Here is a 16,392-nt window from a genome sequence, read left to right as displayed (position 1 = left end):
AAGGCAAGTAATTTACAGTAAAAATCCACCCAGATGATTCACACAGTATTGTCGTTATTTTAGTTGTGTTTTAAATTGTTGTATACGTATAGGCAGGTCTCCATCAGTCAGAAAAAGAGCTAAGAAAGGAATATCAGGCTGATAATAAGGAAATTACCCATGATAAGGTAGCCCTGAGGGTCAAAAAGCAATACCATTACAGAGAGCAACTACAACACTTCAGAAAACAAGACAGCATTTGTTTTGTAAATGTTTTCTGAAATAATATGTTTTCTAAAATGTTTTGGGAAATCACGTTGTCTTTTCTGAAATGATGTTGTGTTTTGTGCAATGTCTTGTGTTTTGAATCAATTCTTGGCTTCTTGACCCTCAGGGCCACCATACATTCTCTCAAAATATTACCAAATAACGTATGTTTTTTTTTTATCTGCACTACCAAACAAAAGCACAATTACTTGAAACAGTGTATTCTTTTATCTCAATGATTTTTCATACAAGACAAAGTGTGAATGTTGTCTGGACAAAATAGTTTGATTTGTTCGGGATGTAAAATCCCCAAATGCACAAAAAGGGAGACTAGATTGTTCCTACAGGCTGTAAGTGTAACATAACAAAGTCTTCTTTTCTATACTCTAGCTGTAGGAGAGCTGATCAAATTTACAGATACTGTGAGCTCTTCTTTGGGTGAATTCTCCTTTTAAAACATACTAGACGGAAACAAATATTCAGGTACTAAAATAGCTTTTCTAAAATAAGACTTCCTCTCAATAGCGTTCCTCCATAGGAGAGACCTCATTTTGACTGACACAAGATAATCCTATGACAGCAGGTGCATCACACATACAAAGTTAAGGATCAAATCTTTAAATAAAAAAATAAATTAATCATTTGGCTCAGGTGCTCTCGTGTTACGATGATCTGTGAGAGATGTGGAGTTAGTTGGGAGTCTGTCAGCTGTCCGTCATGCACAGAGGAGACTCATCATGGGTACTTGCTCACATCAGTGACACGTGTAACTCACATGTATACCCGCTCACATGTGGTCATGCGTGTATGTGTCTGCTGTGTATCATGCTGTGTCACCCCATGGGTCTCTGTATCTGTTGAAGCTGATGAGCTGGCAGTGGAACTCAGTTAGCGCTCTGGGCATTGGAGCCACTTCCTCCCATTGACTCCTCCCCTTGTGGAACACCTGCACAGGCCACGGGAAAACACACAGATAGTACAAGTCAACAATTTTAAGAGCATGGACAGTAAATGAGGAGAAACCTCCACCAATGCATCCTCTCATCTTTCCCATTACTAAGCCTGTCGACAGTAAACCATCAGTTGACTTTCACTTCTGGCTCAAGAATCCACCACTTAGAACAACAGCTTAGCAAACAAAAGTCAAAGTAGGGCAGCTTTTGTGGATAGAAAGGTTTAACCTACCTGAACTTCATCAGTGATCTCGTCAGGTGAATAGTCTCCACCCAGGATGTAGATTCTGTCTCTCATGCCCACTGCTCCGGCGTTGAAGCCGGCACACTCAAATGACCCTTCACCCTTCCACACACGGGTCTCTGGACAAAAACTGTAGACCTGGATGGGAAAAAGACACAATTTGAACTCTTATTCAAACACTTACTTTTGAAAAACTTGTAATATATAAGCCTATTTATTGCTTTCACACTTCCAACTCATTCATGCATCTGGTGACTCACCTTGTACGTGGACAGGTCACAGAGGTGCAGTGTGTTGCTGATTGACACCGCCTTGACAAGCGTAGCATGGAAAAACTGGCCAAACTCTGCAACCAGGCGGTTCCACTGGTCCTTCTCTGCGTCGTAGCAGAAGAAGCAGTCCAGCGAGGGGTTAAAGGAGTCTGTGATCTCCACCTCTGATCCAAGAGTGTAGATGACACTGCCACAAGCACTGGCCTCAGGGTAGAAGATGGCAGTGGGCAGCTGGCTGACTGAGCTCCAGGTCTGGGTCAGAGGGTCATAATACTCCACCTACAATACAGGAAAGAAAAAACGTGTACTGCACAGAAAATCTACACTCACACTCCGAAGTTAGTAACGAAAGGACATCTCAGTCAACTGAGGAGCTGTTACCTCCAGCAGATTGGGAGCTCCCCCTCTCGATCCCTTGCTCCGTCCCCCAATCACGTACAGTCGGTCCAGGCAGGTCACACCTGTGTGCATTGTTCGGGACTCAAGCATGGCCGGTACAGGCGTGCAGGTTAGGGTCACGGGACAGAAGCACCAAACCTCATCCGTGGCATCGTGGAATGGCTCGGCCACATGGAGACGTACTGAGCGGCAACAGTTCCCTCGGCAACCACCTGTCACAAACATCTTAGATCAAACGGAAAGATGAGAAGATGGTGAACTTTTTTGAGCTTTTGAACTTTTTTCAAGAGCATGATTAAAACCTTTATGATTCAAAATTCTAAATTTTTCCTGACTTTTCTCTCTTTTTTGTTTTTTACCTCTTGAGGCCTCTAAAAAGCTTTCAAACAAAGCAATCTAGGATGGAAAACTCACTTACGTTTCCATTCTTTAATTTCAGGACTCAATCCTAAACCTACCTTCTCAGCATAGCTGGTAAGGTAGGATCCCGGTGGGTCTGGCAACATGGCCGTCCCCTCCCCGTGCCCTGCTCCCAGCTCTTTCCACTTGTCTGTTTCCAGGCAGTAGCAGAATGTGTGGCGAATCTCCCCGTTCTCCTCCGTCTTTTGGATGTAGATGTAGCTCTGCGTCGTGGCCGACCTGGCGTCAGTGAGCAGGCCGCTGCACTGGTCCTGTCGGCTCTGAGCCTCCGAGAACAGGGCGAGACAGGACTCACTGTCGCTGAGGAGAGTGTCTGAATCGCGCAGAGTCTGAGAGAGAAGGAGTGACATGGTAAGGCTGAGATCAATCACGAGAAATTACATCAGGCCCAAAATCCAGCCCATGCAGTGTGTTTCTACCTTCAGTGCAGGTAGGTGGTGGAGTCTGGTTAGCGATAACAAGCCTGGCAGCAGTTTTTTTCTTCCGGGGAGATCATGGCGGATCCATCTAAGAAGTGACGTCACTACATCCTCCTCACTAGGCACATTTAGAGCATCTGACCTGAGGCATGCTTCCAACACATTCACCTATAAGAAGCAAGAGAAATAGTCAATACTGAGTCCCTCAAAAAAAAAAAACCTGTGGAAATAAAGGCCCCAACCTGGACCTTGAGGGCCACATTTAATGGAGAAAAAAAAGGTAAACAGTAAGGTTTAGTCAGATTCTGGTTAGAATTTGACATAAAAGAGGCCCCATTTTTCTATCCATGAAATTGTTGTTTTTAAAACCTTTAATCAATTAAAAAATAAAAATATCGTCATGGTTTGGGATTTTGGTTTAGTTGTTTCCTTGTTTATTTTGGTAAATGTCTCCTCATGTGTCATGTGTTTCGTTCCACTTCCTGACTGTGTCTTTCCCTCTTTCTTTGTCACTTCGTCTGTTTTTGTCCTCGGATCAGTCCTGAGTCTCCTCTGTCTGCTCACCGGTCCTCCTGTGGTCCCTGCATTCCTGATTTCCTCCACATGGCTTTATGGTTGGTCCTGCATTTTTTCTTTAATTTTTCGTTCTTTCCTTGTTGCCTTTTTGTTGCTCACTTCTTTGTCACCTGCCATTTTGTTGCTTGTATTTTGTATTCTGGACATCAGCGTTCATTGCTAAAGCTCACTTGCCTGAGTCCTGTCTTGCATTTGGGTTTGATTAACGTAACAATTCCAATATATCTTAGATCTTAATTGTAACCCGTTTTATCATCAGCACATGAAAGATTTACAAGAGGCTAATGGTACGGTCACACATGTGCGAAATTAGAGTGCTATGTGAGCAAAGTCTTTGCTTTCTGTAGAGTTGAACTTCAGTGAACCCCACATTCGCACATATGAACGTAGCCTAAGACAGCTGAAACATATGACAATGTTGCTGCTATAGGTCCATTTCAAAGGGACAGTATTTTTTCTTTTCTTCATATATATATCATATATCATACGTTATAAATCACCAAGATTTTATAATATTAACTAACAATTTGCTGGCTATAGAATATGATTTGAAACTGGTGTATTAATCACTGAGAATGAGCATAAACAGGATAAAATCATTGCTCAGGCAGATTGCACACTCAGTGAAGGTGCAAACTAATTCAAAGAAAGCTTGCATTTATTAGCATTAATTTACATCATCATTACATGAACCTCAGTTTCACTGATAAAACAACGTTTTCAAGCAGCACCTGCATATCCAGAAAGTCCTGTGTTTTGGAAAGGTCAGAGAAGTTTTGAACCACAAACTCGTTGGCACTTCGGAGGAGGGTTGCAGAGCCGTACGCCTCAGCGAGGGAGAAGAGGGACAGACAGTTATAGAGGTCCATGGTTCCTATCAGGAAGTCGCTGCACGCTCGGGACAGGACTGACACCTGAGGACGCAAAATGGAAATGGAAATATGGAATACGGAAAACATACTGTGCAAGGCAACTTGGAGACACGTTTGTTATTAAGTTATTATTTGTTTGTTTTTTAATATAAAATAAGTGTTAAATATTTATTTATATTCCAACAGTAATCACTGTTGGAGTGTTTGGTCAGTAACATGTCCCTCATCCTCCTGCAGTCATAGAGAAAAGACATTTTCTGATATCCCTACCCACTTTATCCAGTCAGGACAGAGAGCTCCACAAAGAGGCGGATCCTCCTGGTTGCTGCTATATCTGCTGATTACTGCTGAGTGTTCATGTGGTGACAAGAGAGGAGGGAGGGGATTGCTAACTGCAAAACGGACATGACGTCAGCTAAAACAATCCTCACAGCAGCTTTAAATTGGTGTTTTCACTTACTTGATTAGACCTCTGCTTGGGTTGAATTTGGGTGGAGCTATGCTGGGAATTATATGAGGCCACAGCAAAATTTAGGTACCAATAAGAATAATAACGTTGCGAGGTGTCCATTGCTAATGGATGGCATGAATTCAAATGACCAGAGATGTGGAGTCATTGTCACTTGGACTCGAGCCGACTCAAGTCACTGTTTTGATGACTTGCAACTGAACTTTTTTCTAAAAGGTCTAAATTCGTCAAAAAAATCCTGTGTGGGTGCACCATGGGTGTGTGGCAGACATAGTAGAAAAGCACAGGTAAGCACACCCATGATTGATTTGCTATATTTCTAAGACAAGAAAGAAACGGTTGCATGTCTACCTGCAGAAAAGAGGCAAGCTGAAACAGCACATCTACGTTGCCCTCAGTGATGAGTGTCTCTCCAGAATACGCAAAGTCCAGGAAAGAACCCACCGCAACTGGACACTGGTTATCAAGAGTCACCGAACCATCACCACGCTCTTTCATATCCACCTCAAACATGGCCCTATAACAAGGAACAGTTACATAGATAGATGGATAGATGGATAGATAGATAGATAGATAGCTAGATAGATAGATAGATAGATAGATAGATAGATAGATAGATAGATAGATAGATACCTGAAGAAATCACTGCATGCCGCAAGGACACAGCGATGGCAGGGAAAAATGTGCTCCTGCACCTTAATGGTGAAGTCAAACATCAACCCCCGCTCCCTGAATGATCTGAGCACGCTCAGCAGCTGGAGTCCGTGTGACTCAGACATCCGCAGCAGGGTCCTGCACTCAGGGACCCCGTTGCATTGTGCAGCGCTGTCAGGTTTACTACTGGGAGTGCTGGTGGTGCAAGAGGATGACTCTTGAGATTCATCCATCTTCTCAGATTCTGAGAATATTACAAATCCACAGTCAAAATGCATTGTTAAAGAATTTAGTGAGTGTGAGCCACATATATTGTTTGTATCGCATGTATGTGTATGACAGACATAGAAATGTGATCAGAGAAATGAGAATGCATAAAAAAATAATCTACTTCACTTAAGCATATTTCTAACAGACAGCTCCAGACTAGCACACGAGTATAATATTGCTGATTAGAGTTTAAGGAAAGAGCTTGGTTTGTGTCCATCACATCGTTACTCAGCTCAAAATAAATGTACTACAGTTACACTTACCTTCGATAAGGAATAGCCCAGCTGTTCAAAGTCAAATGCATAGAAGTGACAGGAAGACATGTAAAACATGCAGGTAAGTTAGGTGGTTTGAAGCAGGACAAGCAGTACTCACAGTGTCAGCACCTCGGACAGCTCTCTGTCTCGTGCCACTCTGACTTCCGGAAGCGTGAAATCACGCGAGGACTCGGGACAGCGTTTTGTTTTTATGTTTTTTACGGTTATTCTCGTCACAGACATCGTGTTTACTGAGAGTGTGCTGTTTTGTACATAAAAATTAGACATTTGTCTCGTTTATAAAAGCCTTCGAGTTGTGTGCGGATATTCGGCTCTTTGTTTGCGGTAAGAGGGAGGCGCAATGACTGCTGGGAACTGTAGTTCTCTCTTATTGGTCTGCGCCGCACTAAAAGTGTGTGTTAATGTATAAAAATAGGTTGTTTGCTCATAAATCACACCTCTTTTTAAATAATTCACAGAACTGCCCTTGGGACTGATTAGAGATATGATTATTTTTACTATTATTATTATTGTTAGTATTATTATTATTATTATTCACCATTATCGTTGTTGAACACACCTCATAGTGATTCCAAGCTGCATACTTTCACAAGGAGGAAATAAAAACAAACAAACAACAACAAATAAACAAAAAGTAAAAAAGAAAAGGGTAGATAAATCAAAATAAAGGGGTATTTAAGGAAATCAGAAAGTCTCATGGCACATTCTCTCAGCCTTCTCAAAGCCTGGAGAAAATACTTTAAGTCATTTTTGAATGCCACAAAAATTGGAGCAACTTTTTATTTATTTGCCATGTGTGAATATATAAAACATACACTTCAATCAAAACATTTTGGCCTCCATGTTGTGAGGCTCAGCGCTGCAATGCAACACGTCACCACTGGATGGCGCTGCCTTCCTTTGAAGACAAACGTGTGGCTGTGCTTATGCATGAGGCAAAAAAAAAAAAAAAGCCAGTGAATTTGAATTATTGAACGTGAACTCCCAGCTATGCTGCAATTCCCTTTAACCACCACAGTGCTGCTGACCAAATAACACACTTTCGTCTGTGCTGTGTGGCTGGACATGTTGATTACAAAGACACTAACAGCAGGCTCGCTGTAGACGTACACTAACGCTTCAACAGCCTGTGTTGACAACATAATAATAAAATAATACTATATGCGATGACATGGCACGAAACATGAGGAGTTAATCGATAAAAATGCAAACACACAAAAAAGAACAAAGAACTATAATAATGTGATTACACAACAGCCTATCAATTATAATCTCCAACCCCATCTACATCATCTTGATCAGCAGATGAGCCTATAATAATCGATTTGCATTGACCCTTAAAATCAAATGCCCCGTTATTGAGTGAATGAGTGTGACCAATCATCAGAAATAATGCACAACAGAGACAGAAGCCATTCCTACACGCATGTACTGTTTTCTTCTATTTACAAGTCCGAGCTGTATTGATCTACATATTATTTGGCTATTATAATTATTTGTATTATTATTATTATTATCAAATCCTCTGTATGTTATCGGAGCCCCCCTCCTCTCTCCTTGCATCCCTGCATCCCTCCCTTCCTCTCTCCCTCCCGGCAGTGCATCCCCATCCCCCACACGGTGGCCGTCTCTTCGGGTGAAAGCTGTCTTCCCTGCGCCACTGGCCCGACAAAACGTTGCTGTAGCAGAGCCAGTCCGCACCGACCGGAGGCAGAGCAGACACACGGGAGAAAGCACGTACACACACGGGGAATCTTTTCTTCTTCGACAGAGTGACTTTGGTAAGTCTCGTCCTGCTGTTTTATCACGGAGGGCAGGTATGTCCATGTGTCGACTTGCTAGTTGTTCGTTTTTTTCTCCTGTCTTTTTTTCCGCTCCGTATTCCTTCAATTGTCCTCTCCGCGGTGGCTACAGTGGGGGAACTAGCGGGCTCAGCTAAACGGGCTAGCTCAAACAGCGGGATCAAACTGAGAACTTGTGGTCGTGGTCGGCGAGGGGTTTTAATGTTGACGGTTTACGGCCGGACGGCGAAATTATCAGCTGTCGGTCCGGGTCCAGTCCGGCGTGGCACACTGCGAGTGTTTCTCATTGTCATTTGCTAATCTTTGCCCAAGCTAGCACGCTAATTAGCCATTTCAGCAGCGTGTGCCGAGTGATGCAGGGATGCTACGGCGGGTTAGCTGTTGTCTTTTCAGGCTAGCATGCAAGCTAAGCTAACGTTAGTTTTATGCGACCCCGCATAGTTTCCTGCACGGGGTCCTTCTGAACGGTTGAACAGACGTGCTAACGGTAGCTAATCTGGTGATAATTGGCAAGATGGCATCTCGGAGTTGTTATCTAGAAATCGGTGGATTTTCAAAATGGTGTCTTAAGCTTGTTTGAGTGTGACCATTTTTGTCCAACCATTGCTGTTTTGGCGTTGCTTGCTATCTCAGGAATGCAGTGCACTGCCAGTGCATGCCATACTCTGATACATATAAGTACACATTAACCACTGATGTGGTGGTAAATAGAAATGCCTGCGCACTAAGCTCTACCTCCAGGCTACAGCCACCATTATGGACGAAACAATCGTATTTTGGAGTGGAACTAATTTGTTTTTAGCTGAGTTTTTGTTACGACCTCTGTTGTTGTGTTTTAAAAAAAATGAACTCATAAATATTGAAGTGAACTATGTTTACACACTGGATTTAGATGGTCCACTTTCACAACATCTGCGCACATCATTCATTCTTAGGTTCATCATAAACATGTGGTTCCTCTTGAGGTTCAGATTCAGTTACAGGAGAATAAGTATTAAGTTACACATTAGGGCTCGACCGATATGGCTTTTTCAGGGCCGGTGCCGCTTATTAAAAAATCAGGGGGGACTGAAAAACGATATTCATTTGCAGTAAAAAATGAAACTTTTGGTTAAAAAAGGTGGAACAACCAGTGATGGAATAAGTACATTTACTCAAGTACTGTTCCTAAGTACAAATTTCAGGTACTTTACTTGAGTACTTTAATTTTCTGCTACTTTCTACACTACATTTGTTTGATAAATGTACGTACTAGTTCACAGATTCAGATTATTCAGTGTTTATAGGCTATTAATTGTGATGCATTACCAATCAGATATTGTTGTGTGCAGGACATTGTGTGAGAGGATGCTGCACCTGAGTCAAAGTAGAACATTTTTAGATTAGTTTATTTTATCGACAATCTGACAAGAAAAATCACAGATAAATGTCTTAGTCAGTCTTGTTGATCAGTTTTTAGTCAATTAATTGCCCCATCAATTTGTCGTTTTAGCGCTTGTAGAATTGCAATAGTCCCACAGGGTATCCCTGTACACGCTGACAACTTGGGAGACAAAAAGCAAAAGCACTCTCACAAAGTGCAAAAGAGAAAGGATTACATAAAAAGCTAAAGGCGTTTTTTTTTTCTTCTTTTCTCTTATGACTGAGTCTTATCAGTGAAATGAATCCTCTTCACGATCATCTCTTTTTTTGGAGGGGGATTACCTGTTTTAGTCATTGACTACTAATCCCATTTAATTCAAGAAATCTTATCTGTCTGAAGGGATTTTATGAGATACTACTGTTCTTTGCCCTCACTAGAGCAACTCAATGTATGTTAAATGTGTATAGTTCAAATGTTGTTCAGAGACTGGATGAAGCACACTGGTATGATAAACATTCAGTGGTGTGATTTGTTTTCTTTTCATTTGTTAAGTTAAAATAAACTGCTTTTTTGCTGTTTGTAATGATAGTGTTTGGTAGAAATCCTTTCCTCCATGGGACTGAATGACATTAAAGTCATATTGATTCTGCTCGCAAATTACAAAGGCTGTGCACAGTCTTTGTAAGACTCTTGTGAAATCAAGAAGCATCTGGTGAAATTGCATCCCCTGGATAAAAGCATATTAAATACAAGGACAATGGTCATCCTTGAGAAATCCATCCACAAATTAGAGTATATTGGTGGCAGAGGATAGGAACTAGAATTGCTTAAAAAAGTCAAGTGACGCTGAACCGAGCCAAATATCTGTCAACGTGTTTGAAGTATTTGCTAGCTCAATTTCATCCTCTGAGGTGACCGCTGTCTGCCATGCTTGAGGAAAAAAGGGGGGCATGTGGTTTTTGGCATGCAGTGAGCACAGTCTCATGTGTATCAATAGTGGGATGTACAATGCAGCCGTAAAACTGTCAGACTATAGAAAGCTGGAGTCACTTAATGTTACGAGAGCCAGTGGTTCTATAACAGACTGTTGTCACTTCATTCCCGTGTGGATTGGACCACTTAATGAGTTGCTCATCAGAGAGCCGTGAATGTAGTGCTTACACACGACAGATTCCACATTCACCCTCCTCTGGTGTCCATCCCACTGCCCCTTAAACTTGATGACCAACATGTTTTTAATGGAGACTCACCGATAGGAACAATTGCTTAGTTGGGCGAGCTTGAAAGTCACCAATGTTTAAAAATGTCATCATGGAAATTGTTTATCATTGTAGTTGGTTACTAAACTGCACCTATAACTACTGGTTGTTATTAATCAATTAATAGTTTAGTCTGTAAAATGTCAGAAAATAGTTATTATAAACTAGCAGTTTCCCACTGCCCGAGGTAAAGTACCCATATTGCTTTTTTTGTTCAACCAACAGTCTAAACCCAATGATATAAAACAAAAATAAGCAGCAAACCTTTAAATACTAGAAGCTGGAACGAGTGAATAATTGGAGTTTTTGCTGGATAAATTCCATAAATGCTTAAAGCTCTCTTTTGTTTAGTATATTTCTAGACCAACACTGCACATTTACGCTAGTGGGCGATCTGCTCCATAAACTGCTAATAAGAAATTTTGATAATGTTTGTCATTGTTGCGTCTGTGCCAGTGGTGTTAAATTTCAATCAGTGAAGTAAATTATCTACTCAACGTGCATGTTACCTGGTCCGTGACCTTTTCAGTGCATACTAAAACTAAGAAGGTGAAACAACTTGACAAATGTAACACCAGATTCTCCTTTGTCTTTGATTTAGTTTTAACATGCTGAAAGTCACAGATTCATTTGCCAGTTATTTTCTTGTCACGTTTAGTCTTTTGTCTGACCAACAGTCCACAAACCAAAGATATCCATTTAACTATGAGACCAGATTCATTTCTAGCTCTGGTGTGTGTGTGTATGTATGTATGTATATATATATGTATATGTATGTATATATATATATATATATATATATATATATATATATATATATATATATATATATATATATATATATATTTTAGTGGCCTAACATCACTTGGTAGAATCCGTGTACCATGCTGGTTTGATTGGGGTGAGCTCATTGTTCTGTGAGATCAAACCATTAACATGTACCTGAACAGATTCATGACCTGCATTGTCCGGATAAAATCATTGCCTGGTGGTTGATCTTTGATCCAAGTGTGTGCACGCGTGTGTATGTATGCAGTGGCAGGTGGGAATAAAGGACTAGCATAAAAGGTTGAACTGGTCCCTGGAGGCAAAGCTGTAATGCATTCAGCTGTCAGTCACATGGGGGTCTGCAACTGTGTACATATGCACACGTGTACATACACATGTGTCTGCGCTGCAGGCTGTTGTATCATTAGTGATACCTACAGCCATGATCAATAGTATCATTTCATGCTGTTGCCCAGCAGCAGGGTTCAAAGAGAACATATCTGATTGAACCTAAGCAATAATACTACAGATTAAACAGTATGAAAATTTCATAGCACGATTATTGTTTGAAACTGAGCCTGACCGATATATCAGTCAGCCGATGTTGGCCTATCACAGATGTATCGGTTTGTATGTTGTCCAATATGTGCCGATATTAAAACGACTTTTCTAGAAATTATATTGCAAAAAAAGATGCTTGGGTAATTTATGATAATAAATACCCATTGAAGTTTACTATTTCAAGGCGCAGATGTGTTTTATAGATGAAGACAATAAACTTTACTGCTAAACTGTAAAATATCCTGCCTTTTTTACATATATTTGTCACAACTGTTTGATAACCACATTTGAGGGAACAAAAAAACGTGTTTGCTGGCTGATACATCGATATCATAGGTTTACCTGTGCAAACATGGTTTGGTTTAGAATATATTTTGTGATTTAAAGAATATTTTGACTAACCCGTAACTTGGGGAAACCTTGGACAGTTGGTATGGCTGTTTGCAGGCAGTGGCTACTTGTCCTACCAGCAGACGTGGAGCAACAATTACTTCTGATTGTACCACCACCAACTACTGAGAAAAATGTTCAACTCTATGTAATTTTAGCTGTGTGTGCAGTGCACTGTGGGTAGACCAGAAAGACAAAAGAAAGAAAAGAAAAAAAAACAAAGGCCTTGCTTGACTCTATATGTAAGCTTGAAATATCTGTAGCCACAAAGGCAACAAGAGCAACTGGCATCAATCAGCCACTCCTAAAAGCCCCCTGATATTAATAATGGTGACTTTTTGCAAAGAGATGGTAAATATTACTGGTTGCTATTTTAACTACAATATTATGGGCTTTTCTTCTCCTCCTGTATTTGTTAAGTCGCACCTCTGCTGCAGGCGATAATTCCTGTCTGCTGTTAATATTGCCTGGAGGCATTGATTGTTTATCAAGGGTTTAACTGTGTAGTCCTAGCTCACAAAGACGTGTATGATTGTGTCTGTGCATTTGAGTTTTTTCCCCCTGTAACTCATAATTCAGAATATTAATCCAGTGACACACTTAGAGTGGGTTTTCACTTCTTTCCACTTTCTAATAGACCCTGGTTATTGTAGAAGCTAGCTTTGAGTATTTTTAAACCAAAAGCATAACTAAATGTTAAATTGTGCCCCAAAGTTATCTGCAAGATTGTGGCCTTCTCCACAGTAAGAAACCATTCACATTCATGTATCTTTTAGAGCAGTGTTTTAAAAGGTTATTAAAAGTCAAAATCAAACTCATAACCGTTACAAGACTTTGGCCTTGCCCAGCAGCTCAGTATTTGCCAGTCCATCTTATTTAAGTTAATGAGGCATTTGTAAATAATCAATAAAAATTGATGCACCTGTTTGAAGCAATCAATAATTCAGAGCACCTTTGAGGTTTGATGCTTGCATTAAATGTTTCATAGTTGTCAAACATACACAAAGGTAATGGAACAAGCTGCTGTATGCACCAGTGTTTTCATATTATTACATAAGTGATTACAGTATTGAGGATGTTCTTATGCCATGTACAGACATGACAGCACGCTTTATTCGTTTGTAATTATGAGGCTTTTAATGGCTCACAGAGCTGAGTTAAATTCACATCAGCTAAACTGTGGGAAAGAGAAATATTGAAATATAAAAGCAATGCCTTCAGGTGCCCTTGCAGGGTTTTCCCTGGATTTTTCAAACAAAGGTGGCAAAGGCCAGAGAATGTGTGTGGTGTACATAAATTGTGCGTGCAACTTTAGTGTGCCGTGCATCTGAGTGGAAAAAAAGAAACGGCACAGAGCCTGAAGGAAAAAGGGAATACTAGAATTATGAAGGAAAGGAGCTTTCGAATGTGACCAACAAACATAACAATAGGTGAGTTACATGATGTGGAAGCTATTTAAAAAATGATGAATCTTAACTAAAAAATAGAAGCACTAAAAGAGGTGACTCACATTTGTACTGTGTGGTAATACAATGCAGTATTGATTTGGAGCCACTGGGTCACATGACATTGAAGCTATTGAATAAACTTCACTTATTTTCTATTTAAAATATTTATGTAAAATTAAAAAAATTACACCATGACTAAACAGTGTTTTTCACTAATATGGGCACTTCAGCGATGACGGTATTGAAAATAACTTTGGTCCTGTGTCTTTTGAACAATAATTTCTTTAAGGTCCCTTAGTGAAGTCCCTGCATTTAAGAGCAAGGGCTTGGAGATTGGCTATACATCATCTTGCTGCCAACACCGGGTGAAACTGAACAAGAAGATGCCTCTAGATTCGGAGTGAACGTCTGTTGAATGTCCAAATTAAAAACCTACTTCACTGCGGTGAACTATTGCTTTGTAAAGTGGTGTAATGAGCCACTAGCATGGCTGTAGACCTCAAGTCTTGTTTTCAGTATCGTTTAAGCTTAATTGCCGAGTTGCTTTGTGGAGTTGAGAACTCAATAGAAGTTAAATGACTTGATGCTCCTATTAAAGAAAGTTAGAAGCCTCTAATTAAGACTTTAAATAAGGACTCCTTTGTTAGGGACAACTTTATCAACATCCTCTCCTTTTGGCCTCAGCGTGATTAACTTTTAACACCATAAACTGTCTGTAATTTGAGTTTTCCTTCTGCATAATAAAATAACAGTGTTTTAAAATGTAATCTAAAGCATAGCCATGACCCCATACTAGGTACTAGCAGTAAAAGAACCATTCATCTTTAATTGCCACTTAAGTTGTCCCATATTAGCAGCAGCACCCACCAAGTAGTATTTGACTCTGATCAGTCTGACCTCAGTGCCAATAAAAAAAACTTTCCATACTGTATACTATAATGTCTCTCTTCCTGTATTAGTAACCAGGGACCATAGCAAGGGAAGAAATCTCCATAAATGGATAATGTTGATGGGCATTTATTTCACGGTATAGGAGCTATGTGAATGAAAAACATTTCCATTTTCAGTGGGCCGGCACAATATTGTCACATAATCCAGTGATGCAGGCCCATGAGGTGTGTGACTGATGGGATGATTTTGTAAAGGAGAATAGAAGAAGAGGAAGCCGGCACACAGAAAAGGGCAGATGCTGTCCCAAAGAGTATAGTGCTGTCCTAGATCTAAAATAGCCCAGGGCTGTTCGGAGCTCGTTGCTGCAGGGCAGGTCTGATTGTGTGCAAGGCATGGGGGGGTTTCTGATTCCATCACACTGAATATAGTAGTAAGGTGGATGTAGTCTTGCACTTGCTTATGGATGTCACTTCTGATTGTAACAGCAGGCGCTAGTTAATCTGGCCCTCAGACCTGATTTTGTTAGTAGTGCAGTTAGAATTTCTGCCTTATTAAATTCCCTGAAAAGGCTATTTTCTTTATTTACTAAATAATGATGGTATCCTACATGAGTCAGCATTTACTACTGATAAATATTTAGTGTTTATAGAGAAATGCAAACGTTTTTAACCAAGCTGTTAGAGGCTTTAATACATCTTTATTTTTGATGATCAGTAGTACAATACAGTAGAGCAATTTTTGTTATTATCAAGAATCCTCAGGTTCTTTTCTTGATTGATTGATTGATTGATTGGTCATTGTGGCAATACAGTTTTAGAAAACAATGAAAAATATGCTCATGTCATCCTCCCGGAACTTGGCATGTTTTGACCAACTGTCCAAAACTATTCAATGAAGTGTTTTCCCTGGGTTTGGTGTATGTATTTAATGTTATATTTTTCAATAAATAAAATATGCAATTACACATCATTTTGGACCATTATTATAACCATACATGTGTACAAAAAGTTGCTAAAGCTAGAGCAGATGATAAATCTGAGAGAAGTTATTATCTCTGTCTCCATTCGTTGGTTGGTTTGTCATCAGAATTATACAAAAAACACAGAATGGATTTCCAAGAAACTTGGACGATGGATTGGTCTCAGTCCAGGATAGACACTATTAACTTTGTGTGTGGATCCAGATAAAGGGACCGATAACATTATGAGATAGGGCATTTTTCAACATTTTCATTTAACTATAATTCAGGGAATAATGTATGGATCTTTATGATGATAAAAATCAGCCATATTTTAGGTGGCTGGTTTCTATGAGTGATGAGTACAAAAGGGGACTGTTGGTCCTTTGCGGAGGTATGTGCTCTACTGATTGCCATTCTGATGGAATCAAGTTTCTTTTATGAATATAACTCATCAGTTTAGTCACCATGAATACATGTACACATACATACATGTACTTGTTTTTAAAAGGCTAAAAGCCAACAAATATGAATTGAAGCACAAAATGTCATAAGATAAAAGCTTGCCATGAATTTTGGAAATTATTCGTCTAGCTTTTTCCCCCAATGAATTTTGACTTTTGGATGTTACAACGCTGTTGAGTTGTTGTAAAATGTTTGGATCAAGTGAGTTAGAAACCATCCTTTTGTGGCCACCACTGGAATCTATCTACAAATGGTACAAAACTAATAATGTTAGTGTAACCTAATCGTTATCTGCAACTGTGCAGAAATACCAGGTTTTAAACAGAATGAATAGACATGCAAAAGAAGAAGCTGTGCAGCATTTCAAATGTTGATTTCAGAATTCAAATGTCAACGTTATAAATAAAGCTTCCAA

At 40.0% G+C, this 16,392-nt stretch overlaps 2 protein-coding genes across 2 annotated transcripts in view; one reads left to right on the top strand and one right to left on the bottom strand.

The window, feature by feature from the left end:
- Positions 1 to 1,069: 1,069 nt before the first annotated feature.
- kbtbd3 (kelch repeat and BTB (POZ) domain containing 3) lies at positions 1,070 to 5,387 on the bottom strand. The gene is made up of 8 exons (XM_073495036.1): positions 5,222 to 5,387; positions 4,261 to 4,443; positions 2,954 to 3,121; positions 2,573 to 2,863; positions 2,097 to 2,339; positions 1,704 to 1,994; positions 1,432 to 1,581; positions 1,070 to 1,192 (listed from the first exon to the last, which is right to left on the bottom strand). The coding sequence occupies exons 1-8, from the start codon at positions 5,381 to 5,383 to the stop codon at positions 1,070 to 1,072; spliced, it is 1,611 nt and encodes a 536-aa protein (XP_073351137.1). The 5' UTR covers positions 5,384 to 5,387.
- Positions 5,388 to 7,764: 2,377 nt separating this feature from the next.
- fam168a (family with sequence similarity 168 member A) overlaps positions 7,765 to 16,392 on the top strand; it is a 30,532-nt gene continuing 21,904 nt past the window's right edge. Inside the window, exon 1 of the mRNA XM_073489910.1 lies at positions 7,765 to 7,853. The gene's annotated coding sequence lies outside the window, so the exon portion shown is untranslated. The remainder of the gene's footprint in view (positions 7,854 to 16,392) is intronic.

The sequence above is a fragment of the Pagrus major genome, chromosome 2 (assembly GCF_040436345.1).
Source record: "Pagrus major chromosome 2, Pma_NU_1.0".
Lineage (NCBI taxonomy): Eukaryota > Metazoa > Chordata > Actinopteri > Spariformes > Sparidae > Pagrus > Pagrus major.
This window is presented reverse-complemented; position numbering and strand designations above follow the sequence as displayed.

What these genes read in the sequence shown, in the direction of transcription:
- kbtbd3 (XM_073495036.1), bottom strand. Translation starts at nt 5,383, where the DNA reads ATGTTTGAGGTGGATATGAAAGAGCGTGGTGATGGTTCGGTGACTCTT. An exon ending in AGGACTTTCTGGATATGCAG is followed by an intron (nt 3,122 to 4,260) that starts GTGCTGCTTGAA and finishes TGCTTCTTATAG; the next exon opens with GTGAATGTGTTGGAAGCATG. An exon ending in GTGACCTGTCCACGTACAAG is followed by an intron (nt 1,582 to 1,703) that starts GTGAGTCACCAG and finishes TTTCCCATCCAG; the next exon opens with GTCTACAGTTTTTGTCCAGA.